The 19,769-nt window shown below is 47.4% G+C and overlaps 1 protein-coding gene across 5 annotated transcripts in view; it reads left to right on the top strand.

The window, feature by feature from the left end:
* The window catches only part of LOC105187450 (ABC transporter A family member 1), a 39,469-nt gene extending 21,632 nt beyond the window's left edge, over window positions 1-17,837 (top strand). For all 5 annotated transcript variants that reach the window (XM_011148253.3, XM_025304835.1, XM_019843315.2 and 2 more), the window contains 21 exons: window positions 517-698; window positions 1,037-1,241; window positions 1,358-1,433; window positions 1,555-1,708; window positions 1,853-2,039; window positions 3,254-3,397; window positions 3,684-3,834; window positions 3,998-4,071; window positions 4,176-4,700; window positions 5,106-5,455; window positions 5,800-6,206; window positions 6,574-6,834; window positions 7,243-7,510; window positions 8,025-8,199; window positions 8,315-8,651; window positions 8,760-9,034; window positions 9,141-9,287; window positions 9,394-9,773; window positions 9,878-10,085; window positions 10,845-11,184; window positions 11,768-17,837. In XM_011148253.3, the coding sequence (XP_011146555.2) occupies window positions 517-698; window positions 1,037-1,241; window positions 1,358-1,433; window positions 1,555-1,708; window positions 1,853-2,039; window positions 3,254-3,397; window positions 3,684-3,834; window positions 3,998-4,071; window positions 4,176-4,700; window positions 5,106-5,455; window positions 5,800-6,206; window positions 6,574-6,834; window positions 7,243-7,510; window positions 8,025-8,199; window positions 8,315-8,651; window positions 8,760-9,034; window positions 9,141-9,287; window positions 9,394-9,773; window positions 9,878-10,085; window positions 10,845-11,184; window positions 11,768-11,871 (4,950 nt within the window). In that variant the 3' untranslated portion in view covers window positions 11,872-17,837. The remainder of the gene's footprint in view (window positions 1-516; window positions 699-1,036; window positions 1,242-1,357; window positions 1,434-1,554; window positions 1,709-1,852; window positions 2,040-3,253; window positions 3,398-3,683; window positions 3,835-3,997; window positions 4,072-4,175; window positions 4,701-5,105; window positions 5,456-5,799; window positions 6,207-6,573; window positions 6,835-7,242; window positions 7,511-8,024; window positions 8,200-8,314; window positions 8,652-8,759; window positions 9,035-9,140; window positions 9,288-9,393; window positions 9,774-9,877; window positions 10,086-10,844; window positions 11,185-11,767) is intronic.
* The last annotated feature ends 1,932 nt before the right edge of the window (window positions 17,838-19,769 follow it).

The following is a 19,769-nucleotide window of genomic DNA, read 5'->3' as shown; positions in this document are numbered from 1 at the left end:
ACTCGCCCGTTTAAATAAGTCTCCATCTCACTCTCTGCCCCCCTTTCTCTCTCTCTCTCTCTCTCTCTCTCCCTCTCTCTCTCTCTCTCTCTCTCTCTCTCTCTCTCTCTCTCTCTCTCTCTCTCTCTCTCTCTCTCTCTCTCTCTCCCTCTCTCTCTCTCTCTCTCTCTCTCTCTCCCTCTCTTCTGAATTTCGAGATAAGCTGAGACTCTCGAGAGTGCAAACTCTCTCGAGAGATCTTCGCGTTTCGTCGTGGAATGTAAAATTTTCATTTCGCCGTCGTGACTCTTCTTTTTTCTCTATCGCGACGGTAATTTCGCCGGGAAGGAAAAAGGATCGACCCAAGGCTCGTTAAAAATTACATCTTTCGCTTTCGTTGCGCGCGCGCGCGCGCGCGTATCTTCGGTGATATCGCCACGCTGCTGTCTCTCGCATTGGCCGTTTTCGAGACGAGCCGTCGTTCCGTCGGAAATTGCGAGATCCCGCACGGTACGAAGTTAACAATGTATTTTCCAGAACTTTTTAAGCTCCATGAACACCCTCTGGCTCTCTATGTGGGATTATCCCGGTAAGTTTCCCTTAAACTTCGTCGTGTTCGACACGCAGGACGATCTGCAGGCGGCGTATTGGAGAGATCCTTACAGCGTACCCATAGCGGTTATCTTCGAAGATTCGCAGCCGATAACACGGCGTCTCATGTAAGACCACTTTTATACCATAAAACGCGAACGTTTCAAAGCGGCGCACGATCCTTCGCGGAGGAGGGATATCGCGCGCGTTCGACGAAGAGATTTTTCTCAAAGCGGCCAAAGACGCGCCGCTCTCTTCGCGTCTCCGCTGTGCGTTATGCTCTGTTTCAAACATATCGTAGTCGAGCGAAAATATCCAAGACCTTAATTCGTCAGCTCGTTAGACTGACACGTCGAGAGACGATCATTTTTAGCGGATTAACCGAGAGAATCGGAAAGAGACGACAGCGACTCGAGCTGTGTTGAATCAATCTCCACTGAAATCCGCGATCTTTCGCATCGCTCAGGTATGAAATCAGGACGAATCCCTCGTATCCGTCGCCGCCTTCGCCGACCGAACTGTATTCCGCCCCGGTCACCTGTCGAAAGGACACCAGCCATTGGATGGGCGGCATCTTGTCGATAGAGACCGGCGGCTCCTGCCCCGTCAACGATTACTTGTATTCCGGCTTCTTGTTCCTGCAGATGTTAATGGACGTCACGAAAATAAGAGTAAGTTCCTGCTTCGGCTGGTTCGTTGTAATCGTCGCGGGCATGTCGGGACACTTTGTGGCGCAACAACGTCCCAAGATCGATCGCGAATGTTTCTCTGACGACACTTGTTGCAGTTGGACACGGGAATCCCCGACCTGACCGTACCGGACATCAAACTCCAGATGTTTCCAAAGGAAGCGTTCACCGCGGGTAAGCAATCTTCGCGTCCGAAGATTCTTGAATCGCGTCCGAAAATTCTTGAATCGCGCGACTACGTGGAAACATCCCCGGAGGATTTCCGTTACATTAACGACGCGTGTTTCCACCTCAGATTGGATGGTGGCCTTCAGGGTGGTCATCCCCCTCTACACGGTCTTGGCGCTGTCGCAATTCATCACGTATCTCCTGATTCTGATAGTCGGCGAGAAGGAGAACAAGATCAAGGAGGGGATGAAGATCATGGGCCTAAACGATTCTGTCTTTTGGTAAATCGTCGCGGGATTTTTCTCGCTTTCGAGCGCTTCTTCTTTTTTTTTTGCTTCAGCGGCCGCTCGAGCTGGCTCCGATTTGGCTCGTCATCGGCAACGACGCCATTTTCGTCACGCGCCTTCTCTACTTCGTTGTTGCAGGTTGTCCTGGTTCATCATCTACAGCGTCTTCGTCCTATTACTCTCCGCAGTCGGGGTGATACTGCTGTTCACTCTGCAAATGTTCCAACACACGCACTTCCTGCCGATTTTTCTGCTGATGGTGCTGTACAGCTTCTCCGTGATCATGTTCGCCTTCATGATCACGCCATTGTTCGACAAGTCGCGCGTGAGTAATTTTTCGCACGACGAGTTTTCCACGTTTGATTCTCGAGTTGACGCTCGACCGACGACGAGAGAGACGAGTCGATACGCTGCCGCTTTGACCCGTGGTGGAAAAAAAAAAAGAAAATACCAAACACGCGCACGAATTGAAAAATTGAAAGCCACACGTGCGAGTTGGACAGCGTCCTGTCGGTTAACCCTTCAACGCCTACTGCTAACTATAGTTACCAGAAACGCATTTAAGGATCCATAACTTGGTTTAACGAAAAGGGAGATGTTTTCATTCTTTTCTTTGCACCTGCACTGTAAAGGTGAATTCTCCTTCTAAAAAATGCTATATAGACTGCATGTAGATTCGGTTTAGTCTGTCTTTAGCTCAGTTTCAATGATAACATGTTTTGTCAAATTCCAAGTAGGCATAATTAACGTTGTTACTGACATCTAAAAGCGCACTGTAAATGAATGGATTGGTATCTGTTATAATTTTATACGTTTGGAAGCTTTCTCAGATGCAAAGTGTGAAATTAAAAGAATACAGAAATTCAAAATGGCGAATCCAATGTGGTGAACACGAAAGTCAAGAAATCAATTTATTCTCGTGGAACCTGGTGACGTTTTTTATGCGGCGAAAAATGAAGGGGCGATATTGACTATCTAAATGGTGATCTATAAGATATTCTTCTGAAATGGTAAGCTTGACGCTCTGAATGATAAACTTCACTCACAAATATAGTAAAGTTTCAGCTCGAAAATATCAAGCCGACTACTGTCAGAGTTGTCGTGTAGATTACCCTTCATTTCTCTCTGTATAGGTTTCTCATTTCGTGTATGCTTTGTAGGATCCAAGTCATACTTACTAATAAACAATAAACAAAAATAGAAAAAGGAGACGCCTTGAAAAAGATCAAGAATCATTTGATACGTCAGAAAATTCCTGTTTAGTTTCTCGTAGATATCAGATTCTGATATGTTTTTTCATTATCACTACCTATGTATAGTCTCAGTTCGAAAAATTCAAATTTTATTCTTAAAACACTTATAAAAAAAAGTCGGGCGTTAAAGGGCGTTAAAGGGGGAGCGTTAATTTCACGAACGACGCAAATCGGCGGAGATTAACGGAGACTGTACTTGTTGTAATGACGTGAAAATGAGTACAGTAGCTGAAGTGAGAGAGCAATCGCGGCACAAGTGGTACAAGCGTCTTCCTCTCTGTCGCAGACGGCTGGTGTTTTGGGCAACTTCGCCATTACGATACTGAGCTTGATGTACTTCATCCAAGTATTCGTGGACGACTCCAGCTCGGTCTCGTTCTGGCTGGTGTCTCTGCTCAGCCCGACCGGAGTCGCCCTGGCGATGGACAAGGTAAGTCTTGAAGTACTTGACTCGGGCCCCGAGCTCCCCCGTCGGCTCGACGCGGGGAAACATCGACGAGATAACCGACCTCGTTATTCGAAAGAAGCCAGATGAGCCGGATGGAGTGAACGTTGTTCACCAGTAGCAAGGCTTTTTTTTCCGTTACAAATGCTTCGGCGCTAAAGCTGTCACAGCACGAACGTCTACACTCGAGTACCGACACCGCGACTAGACAGATTCTTCGTGTGTATCGCGTGTCTCTAAGAGCGCTTCGCGCTGCTCTGTGTCGCCGCAGGCTATCGTGCTGGACCTCCAAGGCGAGGGAGTGAATTTCGACAACCTGTGGTCCGGGCCCGGGATACCCTTCGGCGGCAGTCTCATCATGATGACTCTGGATATTTTCTTGTACGCCTGGCTGGCCTACTACTTCGACTCCGTGATACCGAGTACGTTTCTCACGACACGTATTTTCGCCGCGATACTTAAAGTCAAGATATAGAAAGTCCACGCGGCTGAATAACGTTTGTGTGTGATCTCTTCAACAAGACCCGCATGATCCGCGGATACCGTGTATACCGAATAACACCCAATGCGCTCTTTGATCCGCAGGTGAGTACGGCACGAAGAAACCACCTTGGTTCTGCTTCGTACCCGGATTTTGGTGCCAGAGAAAAGTCCAAAGGGTACGTATACGGTATGATAAAAACGGTATCTGTGAGCCTCTCGTTAGAACTCACCACGCTGATATGCATTTTCATCAAGTCATCACGGCAACTTGCCCCCTTAGAGTCGCCAAGACGATAGCTCGCCAACGGCCACTGAGAATGAGATCCACCCAGATCGCGAAACCGACTTGCAGGTGCCGTCGTCGAACGGCGAGTCCAACTCCTTCATCCCCGGCGAGGAGGCGAATCGCGACGTGGAGCCGGTGGTGCGCGAGATGAAAGGCCGCGAGGCGATCAGGATAGCCGACCTGTACAAGTCGTACCACAAGTGCCGGCGCTCGGAGACCAAGGCGGTGAACGGCATCAATCTGACTATCTACGAGGGCCAGATCACCGCGATACTCGGCCACAACGGCGCTGGCAAGTCCACCCTCTTCAATATCCTCACGGGCCTCACCGCGCCCACCGCCGGCACCGCTCTCATCTTCGGCTACGACGTCCGCGACTCCAACGACATGCGGGCGATCCGCAGCATGACCGGCGTATGCCCGCAGCACGACATCCTCTTCGATCTGCTGACGCCGCGCGAGCATCTCGAGTTCTTCGCCGCGGTGCGCGGCATATCGCGCTCGATGATTCAGCACGAGGTACGCGAGAGAGGAGAAATGTGCTTTCGATTCTCGGGTCGGGGTGTCGGGTCAGTGAAAAAAATTCAATTTCGCGTCTTCTTCGGCGGCGAGTCGGCCATCCTTTACAACGGAAAAGCATATATGATGCTGCCGGCGAGGTTTGGCGAAGAGTTTTAGGATTCACGGTATTCACAGTTGGTTCTTCATGTTCAAGATCCGACTATGAATATCGTCCATGAACGACGATTATAACAGGACTCGGTTTCGACTCAAGTCAAAGATATCGAAATCACCTTTTGATACTGACCTGATAATTATCGAGACAGCCGTGTAAACGATACGCTATGATACGCTATGACAGAACACAGCGAATAATGTTTGCCTGTACCTCTTTACGATGGAGTACGCGTTTCACTTTCGTAGGTGAAGAAAACCCTGAAGGATATCGATTTGGTCGAGAAAGCGGATACCTTCGCGAAATACCTTAGCGGCGGTCAAAAGAGGAAACTGTCCGTGGGAATAGCGATTATCGGAGACCCCAAGATCATCATCCTCGACGAGCCCACCGCCGGAGTGGATCCGTACTCCAGAAGGCAGATGTGGTCCTTACTGCAATCGAGACGGCACGGCAAGGTGATACTGTTGACGACTCATTTCATGGACGAGGCGGATATACTCGCCGACCGAAAGGCGGTGATCAGCAAAGGGAAGCTCAGGTGTTGCGGCAGCTCGTTGTTCCTGAAGAACAAGTTCGGCATTGGATACCACTTGACGTAAGTGTGTCGGTCGCAGGTACTCGCCACTCGGTACTCGATTCTGGAACATTACAGATATCATGTAACATTAAGGATTAGAAAATAGAAAAAAGTATTACCATCGAATATATAGATATAGAGAATATCTAGAAATAGAGAAGCAGAGGAGATAAGAAAAAGTAAAAAGGAAGTATGGGGGGTCTCGGTTTAATTCGCTGTTCGTTGAGAAAACGAAAGAAGAAGGAAATGTGGAATATCTTTGTTTCCTCTCTTCCAATCCCCGCACGTTGCTCTCGATTTTATCCAAGGCAATCGAGCGATTGCATTCCTCACTGAAACTATCGCAACGTCCGCGATTCTAGGCTAGTGTTGGAAGGCAACGCCAGGGAACACGCCATCACCCGGCTGGTGACATCGCATGTGACGAAAGCGGAAAAGGCGAGACGCCACGGTCGCGAATTGAGCTTCATCCTACCTCACAATTCCGTCGAGAGCTTCGCACCCTTGTTCTCCGCCATCGAGCACGAGATCAAGACCAGGTCGAGCAGGCTCGGCATCAGCAGCTACGGCGTATCGATGACCACCTTGGAGGAGGTGTTCCTGCACCTGGAGAAGGACGAGGAGACCGAGTGCACGATGGACAATTTGTCGAAAAAGATGGTGCGCAATCGCGCGCTCAGCAGGTCGCTCTCGTTGCAATCCAAGAGCACGTCGTATCAGAGCCTGCAAAACGAGGGGGTGACTGTCCAGGGTGACAGTCAAGCGAAAGGTAATTCCTCACTCTTTCCTGCGCATTCCCCCTTCCCTCTCACCCGCCTGCCAAAAAAACAAAAAAAAAAAGATCCCCGAATTTTCTCAACCCGAGCCCCGACTCTAACTTGGCTCGTGGCACTGAACGTACGTTAAAGCGACAAGTTTGTTACTGCGTTCGATTATTAATCGGTGTTAAAGTATTCAAGTATGTATCATTAATATCGCATGTATGGTTGTTAAATATATAATATACATGTGTATAATATTAATATTCAGGGATATTAAACAGTTTGACTTGAATGGTTGTAATATATTAAATATTACGTGTCGTAGTTCAACTAATTATCAAACGCGTCGGTATTGCATATTATTGAATTAATTAGGTACGAGCGATCTACCGGACGGCGTTCATAACGACAGAAATCCGCCTGTCCTCGGCCTCGGCTTAGACCCCATCAAGATCCGGCCTAACTTCCTGCAGACTCTCTACGCCATGCTACGCTTACGGGTGCTCAGACTCTTCAGGAACTTGCAGCTGCTCTACTTCACGATCGTCGCGCCGCTCGCTCTAATAGTGCTCGGCCTCTACTTGAACAGCATCCAGACGTTCGACATCAAGATGCAATCGTTAAAACTTAATAGCCGTAAGTGGTTGCAACTTATGCAAGGTAGGAGGTAATTGCGTGGCTCTGTTTTTATCTGCACCTTCAGTTCACACCCGAGGCTATAGAGCATGGCACGTCTTACGATTACGGATTTTTCCAAATTCATTCTCTATCAATCTCAATCTCAGTCCGTAGTCTTAATATTGAGAGAATATATACTTTTGCTCGCGAGAGTGCGTTTAGATTCGTATCTGTGATTTAACGACACTCTGGCTTCTCCCGGTCGGACAAACTCGCGAGTCTACGAAGACTAACGTCGCCTGGAAAATAATTAGAACTTTGATTCCACGACGAATTAGATTTCCTATTTGCCGCTATTCAGCACGAAACTCAGAGAGACTCGTTGCACTTGCGAAGGATCAGGCGATATTGCCCTCTTCTTTGCAGACACGTACGGCGAGGAGACCAAGATTGTCTACATGAATAACACCGATCGCGACATTTCCGAGTTGATGGACGGCATAGCTCAAGACGTGAAGCACATCGAGGAGTACGACGGCAATTTCGCGAATTTACTGAATATCGCGCCGCACATAGCCGCGTTCAACATTAACGACTACTGTCCACCGCGAATGAACCTGACCGTAATCTACAATGACACAATGCAACATTCCCTGCCAATCTTGCTGAACATTCTTTCGAACACTTATCACAGGTGAGTCTCTTCCGTCCGGATCCAAGAGAGAGAGAGAGAGAGAGTGAGTTCTCTCTTTTCTCATAAAAATATCTTTCTTTAGCTTTCTTTTCTAATTACCGTGTTTAATCAATTTCTCCTGGCTATCGTCATGTTCGAAATCTTTAATTATAAAATTTTCGACTTCCCTTGCGAGTTGGACTTCGTTGCATACCCGAGATCGAGACTTCTAAGCCTTTTAACAAGGTTTCTTTTTTACGAGTGCAAGACTATACCTCGCGATTCAACCTCCAACTCCTTGGAGGACCTCGGAGAACATATCTCTCTCTCTTAGTCCTGTTTCTCCTGTTTCGACCTGTCCGGTTCATTTGTCCGACCGGTTGGGTGACCCCACTCCGGTCAGCTAAACTACCGCCGACATGGTCCTCAGGGTCACCGAAACACTCAAGCCCTTCCCACCCGGCTAATGTAGCCTATGACAAGGTGGTGATGCTGCGGAAGGGGCAATTGAACGAATGACTTACAAATGTTTCAGATTGGTCTCGGGCAAGAACGAACCTACGCCGATCGAAGTGAAAACGCATCCCTTCCAGCAAACGTCGCAACCGCAGGAGTTCAAGATCGGCACGGCCAGCAGCGCTCTTTTCATCGGTATGGATTTCGTGTTGGTGCCGATCACTTTGGCGGTGGATATGGTGTACGATCGCGAGGTGAGGTGCCGTTTCGTCGAAGTCACTTTATTGAAATATACAGCACGATTCTATTCAACATCTTTCTACGGCGCCACACAACGACGACATAATTCTCACCGGACTTCTTCCGCAGATCAAGGCGAAGAACCAGCTTCGCGTGAACGGCCTGTCGTTCCCCATGTATTTCCTCAGCTACTTCATCGTGCTGGTCGGCCTGATGACCTTCATCTGCATGTGCATCCTCGGCATCATCTTCATCTTCGATGTGCCTTCGCTTCAAGAGCCACCGGCGATCATCACTCTCAGCACTCTCCTCATGCTACACTGCCCGTCATCCATCCTTTTCTCGACCTGCCTCAGCTACATGTTCGATAAGATGGACTCCGCGCAGAGCATCCTGCCGAACATCGCCACTTTCTTCGGCTTGATACCGTTCCTCATGGTGATGTTCATCGACATGCTGGGACTCGGTGAGTAGTACGGGATCGGCCCGTCGTTGGCGGTCGACAAGTTCGTTGCTTCCGAATCCTGCTCCTTATCACGATGAAGTCTTCGCGTCACGTTGCCTGTTGCTCAAGGTGGGACAGCGGCGCTCGCGTTGCACGTGATCTTCTGCCTACTGAACAGCATGTACGTGCCGTACGCCGCGGTTTACTACGTGGACCGCGTTTATCTCATGTGCTCGATCAACGCCGCCTGCCATCACCTGACCATGTCCGATTACCTCACCACGGAGATCATAGTGATGGCCATCGCGGTGCTGCTGCATTGTCCGATGTGGTTCTTTGTGGTGCTCCTGCTGGACATCAAAAAGAGCGGCGGCAAAGTCAGCGACTTCTTCAAGTATTACCTGGTGAGCGCAATTCCCGATCTCTCGCACGGTACCATCGCGTTCGTGTCGTCTCTACGTTTCGTTGCTGAGGTGTGAACACTACGACACATTGCTCCCCTTCTTAAAGAGAAAAGGCGGCTCCACCAGCGAAGAGATCATGGAGAACTCGGACGTCGGCGAGCACGAAGACGCGGACGTGAAAACCGAGCGCCAGAGAATCTTCAACCTCATCACCTCGTCGGCCGTTCAAGAACCGCCCGTGGTCTTGGTGCAGGTAAGTTGCTTCGAAGCGACCGTTCGTTGCGCCTAGCTATCGATCTTTCTCTCGTCGTGAATCGTCATACACCTTGTCCCATATTTCGCGCTCGTATTAAACGCAGAACCTGAGGAAAGAGTACCGGCAACAAGAGGCCGGCTCGTGCTCCTGCGGTTGCTGTTCGAAACGCGAGGAGCAGACTTCGCAGCGGAAGATCGCCGTGCGGAATCTCTCGCTGGCTGTGGAGCCCGGAGAAGTGTTGGGTCTTCTGGGCCACAACGGCGCCGGCAAGACCACCACCATGAAGATCATCACCGCAGAGGAGTCGGCGACGAGGGGCAGGGTGCAGATCGGCGGTCATAGCATCAACACTCACATGTCGGACGCCTTCAGGCAGATGGGCTATTGTCCCCAGCACGACGCCCAGTGGAAGAACATCACCGTGCGGGAGCACCTCGAGTGTTACGCCGCGATTCGCGGCGTTCCCTGGAGCGACATCGACAGGTTCCATTTTCCCTTTCCATTCTCTTGTCTCGGCATGCGCTTTGGTCGACGTGTATCAGTTCAATTCCCGCCCCTACGCTAATTCTCCTCGCTGACCTTTGCAGAATCGTGGACCTCTACCTGTCCGGTCTGCAAATCCACGAGCACGCCGACAAGCAGACCCAGGAGTGCTCTGGTGGGACTAGAAGGAAACTCAGCTTCGCGATGGCGATGGTCGGCGGGCCCAAGGTGGTCCTCATGGACGAGCCGAGCACGGGCATGGATCCCAGGTCGAAGAGATTCCTCTGGGACACGATCCTCGCTAGTTTCCAGGTCGGTGCTCTCTCTCCCTCCCTCCCTGCGAGTCTAAATTATTTCCTAAAGCCGCTCGATACATCTTTGCATTTTTCATGCATGTCTCTCACAATGTTCTTCAAAGTATCGCTGACTAGTAATCGAGGAGACGGCGTTGTAATGTAAATACAGGTACAATTGATAAGATAGCTAAAGATGAATAATGGGAACAAAGATAAAGAGAGTGACAATCATAGGCGCCGACTTAGGGGGGAGGGGGAGGGAAGACAGAGCACTTTTTGGCCCTCCCAATAATTTTATTGGAGGGGCGACGCCGCCCCAATAATTTATTAATCAAAATGAAATCCGTCGCGCGAATTTTTTACGCTTATAAAATAAATTAATAAACTTTCTTCCTTGATTTTGTGCATTGAATATTTTGCTTGTATATGCAAGTATATGTGTGAGGTGTTGAAAGTTAAGTTCAACGCCCTCGCGTACTTATAAATTAAGTCATTTTGTATCAAAAGTCCTTCATCATTTTGTAAACAACAACGCAAAATGGTAAGACGATACTTTTTTTCTTTAATTCAAAATGTGCTAATTCATAAGTTAACTTTTAACATCCTATATAATCTACACACTTCTAAATACTTTCACCCCTCCCCCTGGTAATGGTAAAGGACTACTAAAAGAAAGGTTATGACTTCTTGCCCCCCTGGTGGACAATTGTCAACGGTTTATCCTAAGAACAAAAGTTCTAACGCGTCCGGTTGTCCGCTCGATGTTGCTCAACAGGGTGGCAGGGGAGCCATATTGACCACACACTCCATGGAGGAGGCCGACGCCTTGTGTTCGAGGGTCGGCATCATGGTGAAGGGTGAGCTGAGGTGCATCGGCTCGACCCAGCACCTGAAGAACCTCTACGGGGCCGGCTACACCCTCGAGATGAAACTCATGGGCGGTGACTGCACGCCGACGACTCCCTCCGGCGACAGGGTCGCTGGCCTCAAGGAATTCGTCGCGGGCCTCTTTCCCGACGTTACTCTGGAGGAGAGCTTCGCCGACAGGCTCGTCTTCGCTGTGCCCCAACATGCTGTGAATTCGCTGGCCGAGTGCTTTACGCAGTTGGAGAAAGGTGAGCAGCAAAGCGATTTCGCGCAGCGTATCGAACAGTCCCTTCGAGGTTCTGTTCGAGGAGTTCAGAATTTGATCTCGGGGAATCATGAGAAACCGGAGAAACATTGGGAGAAGAATTGGAGTCGAGCAACGAAGCTTCTGCGGGTGCTTCCGTCGTCGTCGTCGTCGTCGTTGTCGTCGAGTATTTCAGTCAAACCAGCTACTAACAATCTTGCGTTTTAGAATTTCGTATCTCTCAAGTCGTCCAAGTTTCTAATTGCGAACTAGAAACTCACAAGCTAACCGCAATTAGCGCGAGGTAGTCGAGCGCGTTCGAAACTCGAAATAACTCGAGCAGTGAGTTCTTCCTCTCTCTCTCTCTCTCTCTCTCTCTCTCTCTCTCTCTCTCTCTCTCTCTCTCTGCTTCTCTCCTCCAATGGATTACAAATTCTTCGGTCGCGGCACTCGACGGCGCGAAGGACGAGAGAGGGAGAGGAAGGGGGCGGAGGAGCGGATCAAACTTCAGTCGCAAACTTTGAGCCGCGCGTGCACGAGGCGTGCGACTTCTCTCGCTATAATATTCCATGTGCTTCTGCTTGCAGCCAAGCTCGAGCTGGACATAGAAGAGTATAGCTTTAGTCAAACTACCTTGGAGCAAGTGTTCCTCAAGTTCTCGCACTACGACGAGGGCAACTCCGTGGAATGATGATTCCCGCTGATAGCAGCGTGCCGTCATCACTGTCGCCGTCGTCGTCATCGTCGTCGTTGTCTCGTGTCGACCGGTGACCCCGCGAGCAATGCGCGCGGAACGACCGTTCGTCTGCGCGCGAACGCGTGAAGAGGAGACACGTGGGTGCCTCCTCGAGGAGGGACGGACGACGCTTCGGAGTCTCTCGAGAGGCGCCGCCAAACGAATCTCCGTTGTTCACGGCGAGGAGTAGATAGGACGAAAAAGGGAGTGTTATATCGTTAACGGATTATCACTAGTGCTGTGTTCCGAGGGAGTATCAAGGTGACACATCGTCTCGTGCCTTCAGATCCTTTGGAGGGGCAATGAAGAAACGAATGATGGGGGATGATGCAGGGGGATTCCTCGATAGCTTTGAAGGCGTCGCGTCTCGCACGGCGAGAGCGCTCGCTCTCGGAGAGAGAAGAAAAGACGAGCGGCAGGCGACCGAGGGACGATTGTCTTTAACGATTAACGGGGTTTAATCTTGGAAGAGTGTCGAGAGAGTCAAGCCTCGAGGCGCTCCCGAGGCGCTCTCAACCACTGCGAGTGGTTGCGCTCGGAGAATAAGAGCAGCCTCCAACTATCGGGACGAGAGAACGAAGCGACTTATGAGAGCGACATGGAGAGGAACATCATCTCATGCGATCGATGGTCTCTCTCTCAGTTCGCGACAGCAGTATTAACACGAAACAGGGAACTAGGTACGGCGGAAATGTAACTCGCGAGCAGATTCAAGTGTGTGTGTGCGTGTGTGTGTGTGTGTGTGTATGTGTGTACCGACAGACTCTAGACCCACGACCCGAAGGAATTTAAGTAATAAAGCCCGCTTCGTAGCTCCAGACTATTGACGGAAGGCTGAACGAAATGGTAGAACAATGAGGGAACAGTTAGCCACTAGTCCTAGCTAGTTTCAGTTTCGAGGGAGTATCAAAGCGCCACAAGTCGCCTTGTAGCTCTATACCGATACGAAGGGACGCGGGGGAGGGCGATTAGGTAGAAACCTCGGGGGAGTTGTTCCAACGTCCTCGCAGAGGAGCGTCTTCACGCGAAGAACGACGGAGAGGCCGTCGGGGGATGTTGCGTCGACTGCACAGGAGGACTATGCGGCGAGAATCGTTCGCGGAGAACGGACAGACTCGACGGTAGTCGAGAGAGAGAGAGAGAGAGAGTAGGGGAATAAATAAAAAGACAACGTGCGTTATATAGCCGTAGCCGCGTAGAATCGCGTTTCGGGGACGCTCGAGTCGAAAGATGGTCGAGGAACGCCGACGAAGGGAAGTTCGCGCTTCGGACGCTTCGGTGCTTCGAAGAAGTAGAGCTTGAAGGGGCCGATCTCTCCCGAGGGTTGCAGGAGGATTACTGGTAGAGAGAGGGAAAGGATTATTGCCTTCCAGCTACCGAGGACATCCGGAGGAACAATGATCGATAGGACAATAGGAATAAACAGTTAGGAACAAATAGGAACCTAAATATTTAGTAGCGTTGTGTGCTTCGGGCTCGGGCTCGACGTGGGACTCGAACAGGGTGACAGCCCGGTGGATGCGCCGTCGTGCCGGCTGACGACGCGTGCACGCGCGAAACAACTCACCGAGAAGTTCTGTGTATTTACTGTGTAAATAGTCGCGGTCACGCGCGCCGCGGGGGCTGAGCATTGTCTGCAGGGCTGCAGCGGTCAAGCGCGGGATTCAAGCGGGAATTCGCGCGCTCGACGTTCTTGTCTGGCGTCCCTGTCCTTCCCCGTCAGCGCCGTCAGCTCGTCGATGTTCAGTCATCAGGAATATGAGACCCAAGACACCGACGACTGCGCGTCGGGGTATCCTGGCCGATCCAGACAACAACGTCCCGCGCGCCGTACCGAACGTGCCACGGGTAAAAAGAGAGAAAGAAAAAGGAAGTAAAAAAGAGACACGTTAATCAGCGTTCGCGAGGGGATGGAAGTCCCCGGGGCGTAGCGTCCAAGTTACACCGGTAGTCCACTTCGTATTTGGAAATTTAACGATAATAGATCTCGTACAGATATTGCACTGGAATTGGGGCGCACGAAGGTCCTGAGTCCTGCCGGACGGGCAGGACGGCTCGCGCCGCGCGGGGATACAAGATCGACGGTTCGGCTGGAGAAACAGCGAGACTCGGCCGAGTATTATCTGGCGCATTGAAGGGAGGGGGGGGAGGCCTGGCCTTCTTATGCCGGAACGGTCGTTCGGATTCTCCTCTTTCGATGGCTCCTTGTCCTTGTTTTTTACGCGTTTATCCTGCGCGCAGGATAGCCGTTTCCTAAGCCGGGCGAAGGAACGAGTGGCTCGAGAAGGCTCGACTGAGGTCTCCTCTCCCGTCATGAGTTCCCGGCATTTCGAGAACGAGAGATTAGTTCGGGCGGGTTTTTTCTTTATTTTGACGTTTCTCTATTTTTATTCTTTCTTCGTTCGTTCACCTCGACCGGTACACGCTTTGTACATGCGAGATTTCGTGTCGTCCACTTGTCGAGCCGAGCCGTCGATGTGGCGCCGACGTGAGTCTTATCAGGCTGTGCTGGATACAGCGAGTTACGCACGAGAGGTGTTCGAGAAGCAGCTTTCGTCGTGAGATAACGTCACTGTAAGAGCACTGTACCAGCTTCTTGACAGCTAACGATAAACCCTTGACATAGCTAACGATTCTACGTCATTTCGAATTTCAGGTTCACGATGTCGAATACCGATCTAGATCGAAGACTCGACGTGTGCACCTGCTATACCTGCACTTCTACAAGATCGAGCAGAATATTCTTTCCTAAAATTACAAATAAAAATATCTGGAAAAACGGAGAGTGAAGATACATCGAAATAATCTCACTGGGATCTGTGCTCAAGGCGCGGAAGATTAAATTAAATTAAAAAAAAAAAGAAAGAAAAAAATGTTAAAACACCGCACACGAATGGCCCTTTTTGTTGCGGGCGCCGCGGTGTGTCCCGCGTGTATCCGCGTTATCCGATCACAACGACGCGTTTCATCTTCTTTGGTTCAAGCGAGATGATCAACGTGCCTTCAGTTGAATTCTCGAGAACGACGGAAAACGCATTTCTCGAACATCCCTCGCATTTTCTATACACACGTACTTAGAGTACTACTCCGAAGGAGGACCGTAGTCCTGAAGTAAAACAAAAACGGAAAGCGCAAGAATGACACGGCTTATATAGTTTCGAGCGCAACAGGCGTTTCTCCTGTGTGATATAAAATCGTAAGCGAACACTCTTTACTGTTGAACATCGATCAAACAATACAGCGAACGATCTCGAGAGAAGGAAAACAGTCGCAGCTGAAAACGTCGCTAATACCGCGGAGTTAACTCTTTGCGCGCGCGTCGCGCACCCGTCGCCGCGATCGATCGCGCGTCGTCGTTCAAGCGAATCGACCGAGAGTTCGTTATTAACCGAATCAATTAAACCGAATTGAAAACAAAATATGAAAAATCATTCTTTCCCCACTGGAGGATATTTTTTCTCTTCACGAGCAAAGCGAAGATCGGTGCAGATAGCGATGAAGATCGTTTTCCCTCGCTTCGTCAGGTCCAGCGCGTCTCGCGCGAAGGAATCGCGCGTGATGTTTATTATTCAAATGATTTTCAACGGCTGTTACAAGCGCAAAAGTTCGCGGGACGAACCTCCGCAACTTCCGTTCGAGTGACGATTCCGAGCGGCAAGCGCGACTCGCTCGCACGAGTGATACCGAGAAGAAGCGCAAAGAGCTAAGATCGGCTTCCTGTTGAGAATAATCTCGCACAACACTTCAGCCAGCGTGGACTGTTCAACATTAAGCAATATATGCGAAACAAAATTAACATAGATACGAGTATGTAATTGAAGGCATGAATATGGTAAAGGGCGTCAATTAACGCGATCGATCGCTCGATCAGGTCGGAAGATACCTTAGTCCCTTCAGTGAGCAGATTATTTGTGAGATGTATCCAAATTGATTTCTATATTATTTATAAATATTCTATGCACAAGCCGTGTTCAAACTCGTCGACACAGACGTCCCTCCCTCAGAGAGGGGAAGCAATCAAACTCAAATAGTCTCTCCCAATCTTCTTCCCAATTTCTCTTCATTCCCCAACGGTGGTGGTCTCTTTCTTTTAACAGCGTAATTTTGATTCGTCGACAGGAAAAAGCTTGAATTTCCCGAAGACAGCCCGAGGACGGAGAAACAAGAGTACTGTTTTTTCGCGTCTGCCCTCTTGTTAGGAGGCAAAGAAGATGCAGTCACACAGTGTTTGTTTGGCGCAGCTTGTGCATGAAATAACAAATAATTGTCTCAGCATTATAGAATAACTTGGAAGTCTCGCGAAACTTCCTGCGAAACAACACGTGTATATAAACTTTCTTGGTCCTGTAAAAAGAGAGTGTAACATGCTTTTTATACAGATATCATTCACCGAAGATTTTAGAAGAGGATCCCGCTTTCATTGGTTTACGAAATACTTTCGAGATGACGAGCACGTGCTCGTCGTCCGACTTTTCACGTAAGACGTAGTCAAATTGAATAAACTCTATCTAAACATCAAACTAAATGACGGTCGGTTAATATAAATATATATACATATATACATATACAATAATATATATATATATATATCTCTCTCTACCACGCGAAATAGTTTATTTATATTCCGGACCGAGGATTCCGAGATTCTCGCGATAGCATTTCCGCGAGTTACGTTGCTTAGAACATTGCGATTTATGTTACTTAGAACAGAGGCGTACACGTATTTCTCCGTATTTGTTTCCAACTTGGTTATTACCCTTTTATATCTTTTCTAACGCCCGCATAAAGCAATTATTACACGAGTGGTCGCGAGTTGAGTTTTCATGTGCGCGAAGCAAGCATATAAATAATAATAACACTATCGATCTCTTGTGATGGAAATTAACAATGAAACGGTAACGTTTTAATTTCCACTCTGACGTGTCCGTTACACGCAGTTAGCATAATTTCGCAAAAGCGTCACGAATTAATTATATCTTGTATCACAGCTTAACGTCGCATAATTTATCGTCGTTATTTATTATTTATTAATTTATTTATCGTTTAGTGAGTTATTATTATAATCGATAGCCCCCTCTCTCGCCTCCTTTGCGAAAGAAAATCATTATTTTTATCCTTGTATGTTGTGCGAGCGCGTTCCCGTGCAAAGGAAGAAAGAAAGTGTCGCGCCGAGGGTTTAAAAGCTTCTGTTTATAAAATACCAGTCCGCATCATCACATCTTCGTGAAAAATAGGCGGACAAAGAGGGATTGACGGGGATTCACTCTCTGCGGGAAATTTAATTTCCGTGTATAAATATCGAAATATCGAGAATGCACTCGAGTAAGTCGGATCAAGCTTTTTCTCGCTGTACCTGTCTAGTTACGGATCGACGATGTTTTATATCGCGCGGACAGTTAGAAAAGAGTAATTCGTCTGATGACGTGTAATTCGCGTCTGCACGAGCTAAAAGAAACGGAAAGAAAAGATGATTCGAGAATGATGTCAGGATGTCGAGCACATTTATTCGGGACACATTAGGGATTCGCGACTTCATAGAAAAGAATTCCCGTCAATTTTTCTCTCGATCGGCTATTCTTCACGGGGAGTGCACTAGTCACACACACGTACTCCTATTCTAGCGTATCTCGATGAAGTTTTATTCGATATATACATATAATACACGTCGAAAAAAAAAGAAAATTGCCTGTCCATAGTGTTTACCGAGTGGCCATTTGTATCTCGCCGTAACAGGACCGACGGAGGCTTTCCGGAAGATAACTTTGTAAAAAAAAAAAAGAAAAAAAAGACAGACACACACATGATTTAGGTCGAACTAGGCTTTTCTCGTTGATACTTTCAAGCTTATGTAGAACTGTTTCTTAGGGTTTTCAACAAATTTCTTAAAATAGAATAAAATCCGAAAGAATTTCGTACGACAAGTTCGTTTGAGCTGAATCATTTTGACTCTCCGTATTATCCCGTTTCCAACTCTGATCCCTCGGTACTCGCAACTCTCTCACGACTCTCTCGTTACTCTCTCGTTCATTATTCACGAACGGAAAATTGATTCTTTTAAGCCGCGCCATGATTGAAACACGAACCAAGAATTTCGACGGAGAAAGAGAGAACGAAATTTACAAATATATTTTAGACGAAGGGAAGTTGTAAATTTATTTTCGTCCGTCTTATAACTTCCGTTTGTGACATACAATTCATAGGTAATAATTAGTAGGTTTACATGCCGTCGGCGTTCAACGAAACTTATACGCTTCCATTTAGTTTATATTCCTCATGAAAGATTACTATACGATAATAACAAACTTCGCTCTAAGAATACATGCTACTCTTATAAGTATGATTTTTATCGAAAATTTACTTGCTTCTGAATCGGAGGGAAGGGGGGGTTTCAATATTTTCAAGTATTACAATTTGTTTTAGCGCAAATATGAATCGATTGGTTTAAGTAGACGAAATTAGGTAATTTGAGCTGATACTTTGAGAACATTTTTTTTTTAATGTTTGAGGGCGATATTGACTTTATAAATTATAGTTTGAATTAAAACGTACGACTAACTCACCGAAATTATTCCTAAGCAACCATGAAAAAAACATTCAAGGCTTATATTACTATTATAAGTTGTTAGTATGCTAACATGCTTCAACAATTATGTCATCGAATCAACCTAATTATACTTTACATAGCAATACTATCACGTACGACACAGAGAGAAAGAGAAAGGGAGAGGGGGAGAGAGAGAGAGAGAGAGAGAGAGAGAGAGAGAGAGAGAGAGAGAGAGAGAGAGAGAGAGAGAGAGAGAGAGAGAGAGAGAGAGAGAGAGAGAGAGAGAGAGAGAGAGAGAGAGGAAGAGACGAGAGAGAGAGAGAGAGAGAGAGAGAGAGAGAGAGAGAGAGAGAGAGAGAGAGAGAGAGAGAGAGAGAGAGAGAGAGAGAGAGAGAGAGAGAGAGAGAGAGAAAGAGAGAGAGACATGAATGCTGATTCTCTAGTCCCTGCATATTTCTTTCTTCTTGGTTTAATCAGCGTAAAGCACTGACATTCCAATGAATAAAAGTAGAAAAATGTAACATGCATCGGACAGAATATAAAAGATAACGTCTCGTCGACGAGGGAACGTTTGAAACGTCTCTCTCGCCGATTTCTATAAAACAGCTAAAAAAATAGTTCTTATTACGCAGCTTTGCTGCGACTTTAGAAATGAAACAATCTGTTTGAATATCTTTATACAAAGTGATCCTTAACTTTGTCAACTTCTTTTGGATAGCTATTGGAGAGATGGGATTCATCTCTCTAATCTCTCTAATTCTTATAAGTACATGTATATCTACATATTGACGTTTTGAAATAATCTTCACTACTTCCAGTGAAACTTGAAAAAGAACAGATCCCTAGGTGATTTTAAATTACGGTGATGAGACTTACATAATGAAGAAAAAATACATATTTGAAAATGATCAAAATCAAAAGAACTAGTTGCAAACAGTACAATAAAAGAGGTGTTTAGAAACAGATAATTCTTTGTTCTACTAAAACGTAGCTTTTACTCCCTATTTTTATCCTACACACTCGATTCATTCTAAGATAAATTATTTATCTCATTACTTCTAACATTCTTTTCTTTTTGTCTTACTTTTTTTACTTTTTGTCTTTCTTTTTGTCTTGTTATAATATATGCGGAGCACGTATACATAGATATATTTATGATTGATATTCGTGCACGCAAAAATATTCGACCACATATAACTAATATAGTATCTTGAAAATAAATCTTACGAGATATCTAACTACTTAATTACTCTCGTTTGTGTGTTTTATATATATACATATATATATATAAAACATATACACATACGGC

The sequence above is a fragment of the Harpegnathos saltator genome, unplaced genomic scaffold, assembly GCF_003227715.2.
Source record: "Harpegnathos saltator strain DR-91 unplaced genomic scaffold, Hsal_v8.6 scaffold650, whole genome shotgun sequence".
Lineage (NCBI taxonomy): Eukaryota > Metazoa > Arthropoda > Insecta > Hymenoptera > Formicidae > Harpegnathos > Harpegnathos saltator.
Note: the sequence above shows the minus strand (reverse complement) of the source record. Positions and strands in the feature narration are given on the sequence as shown.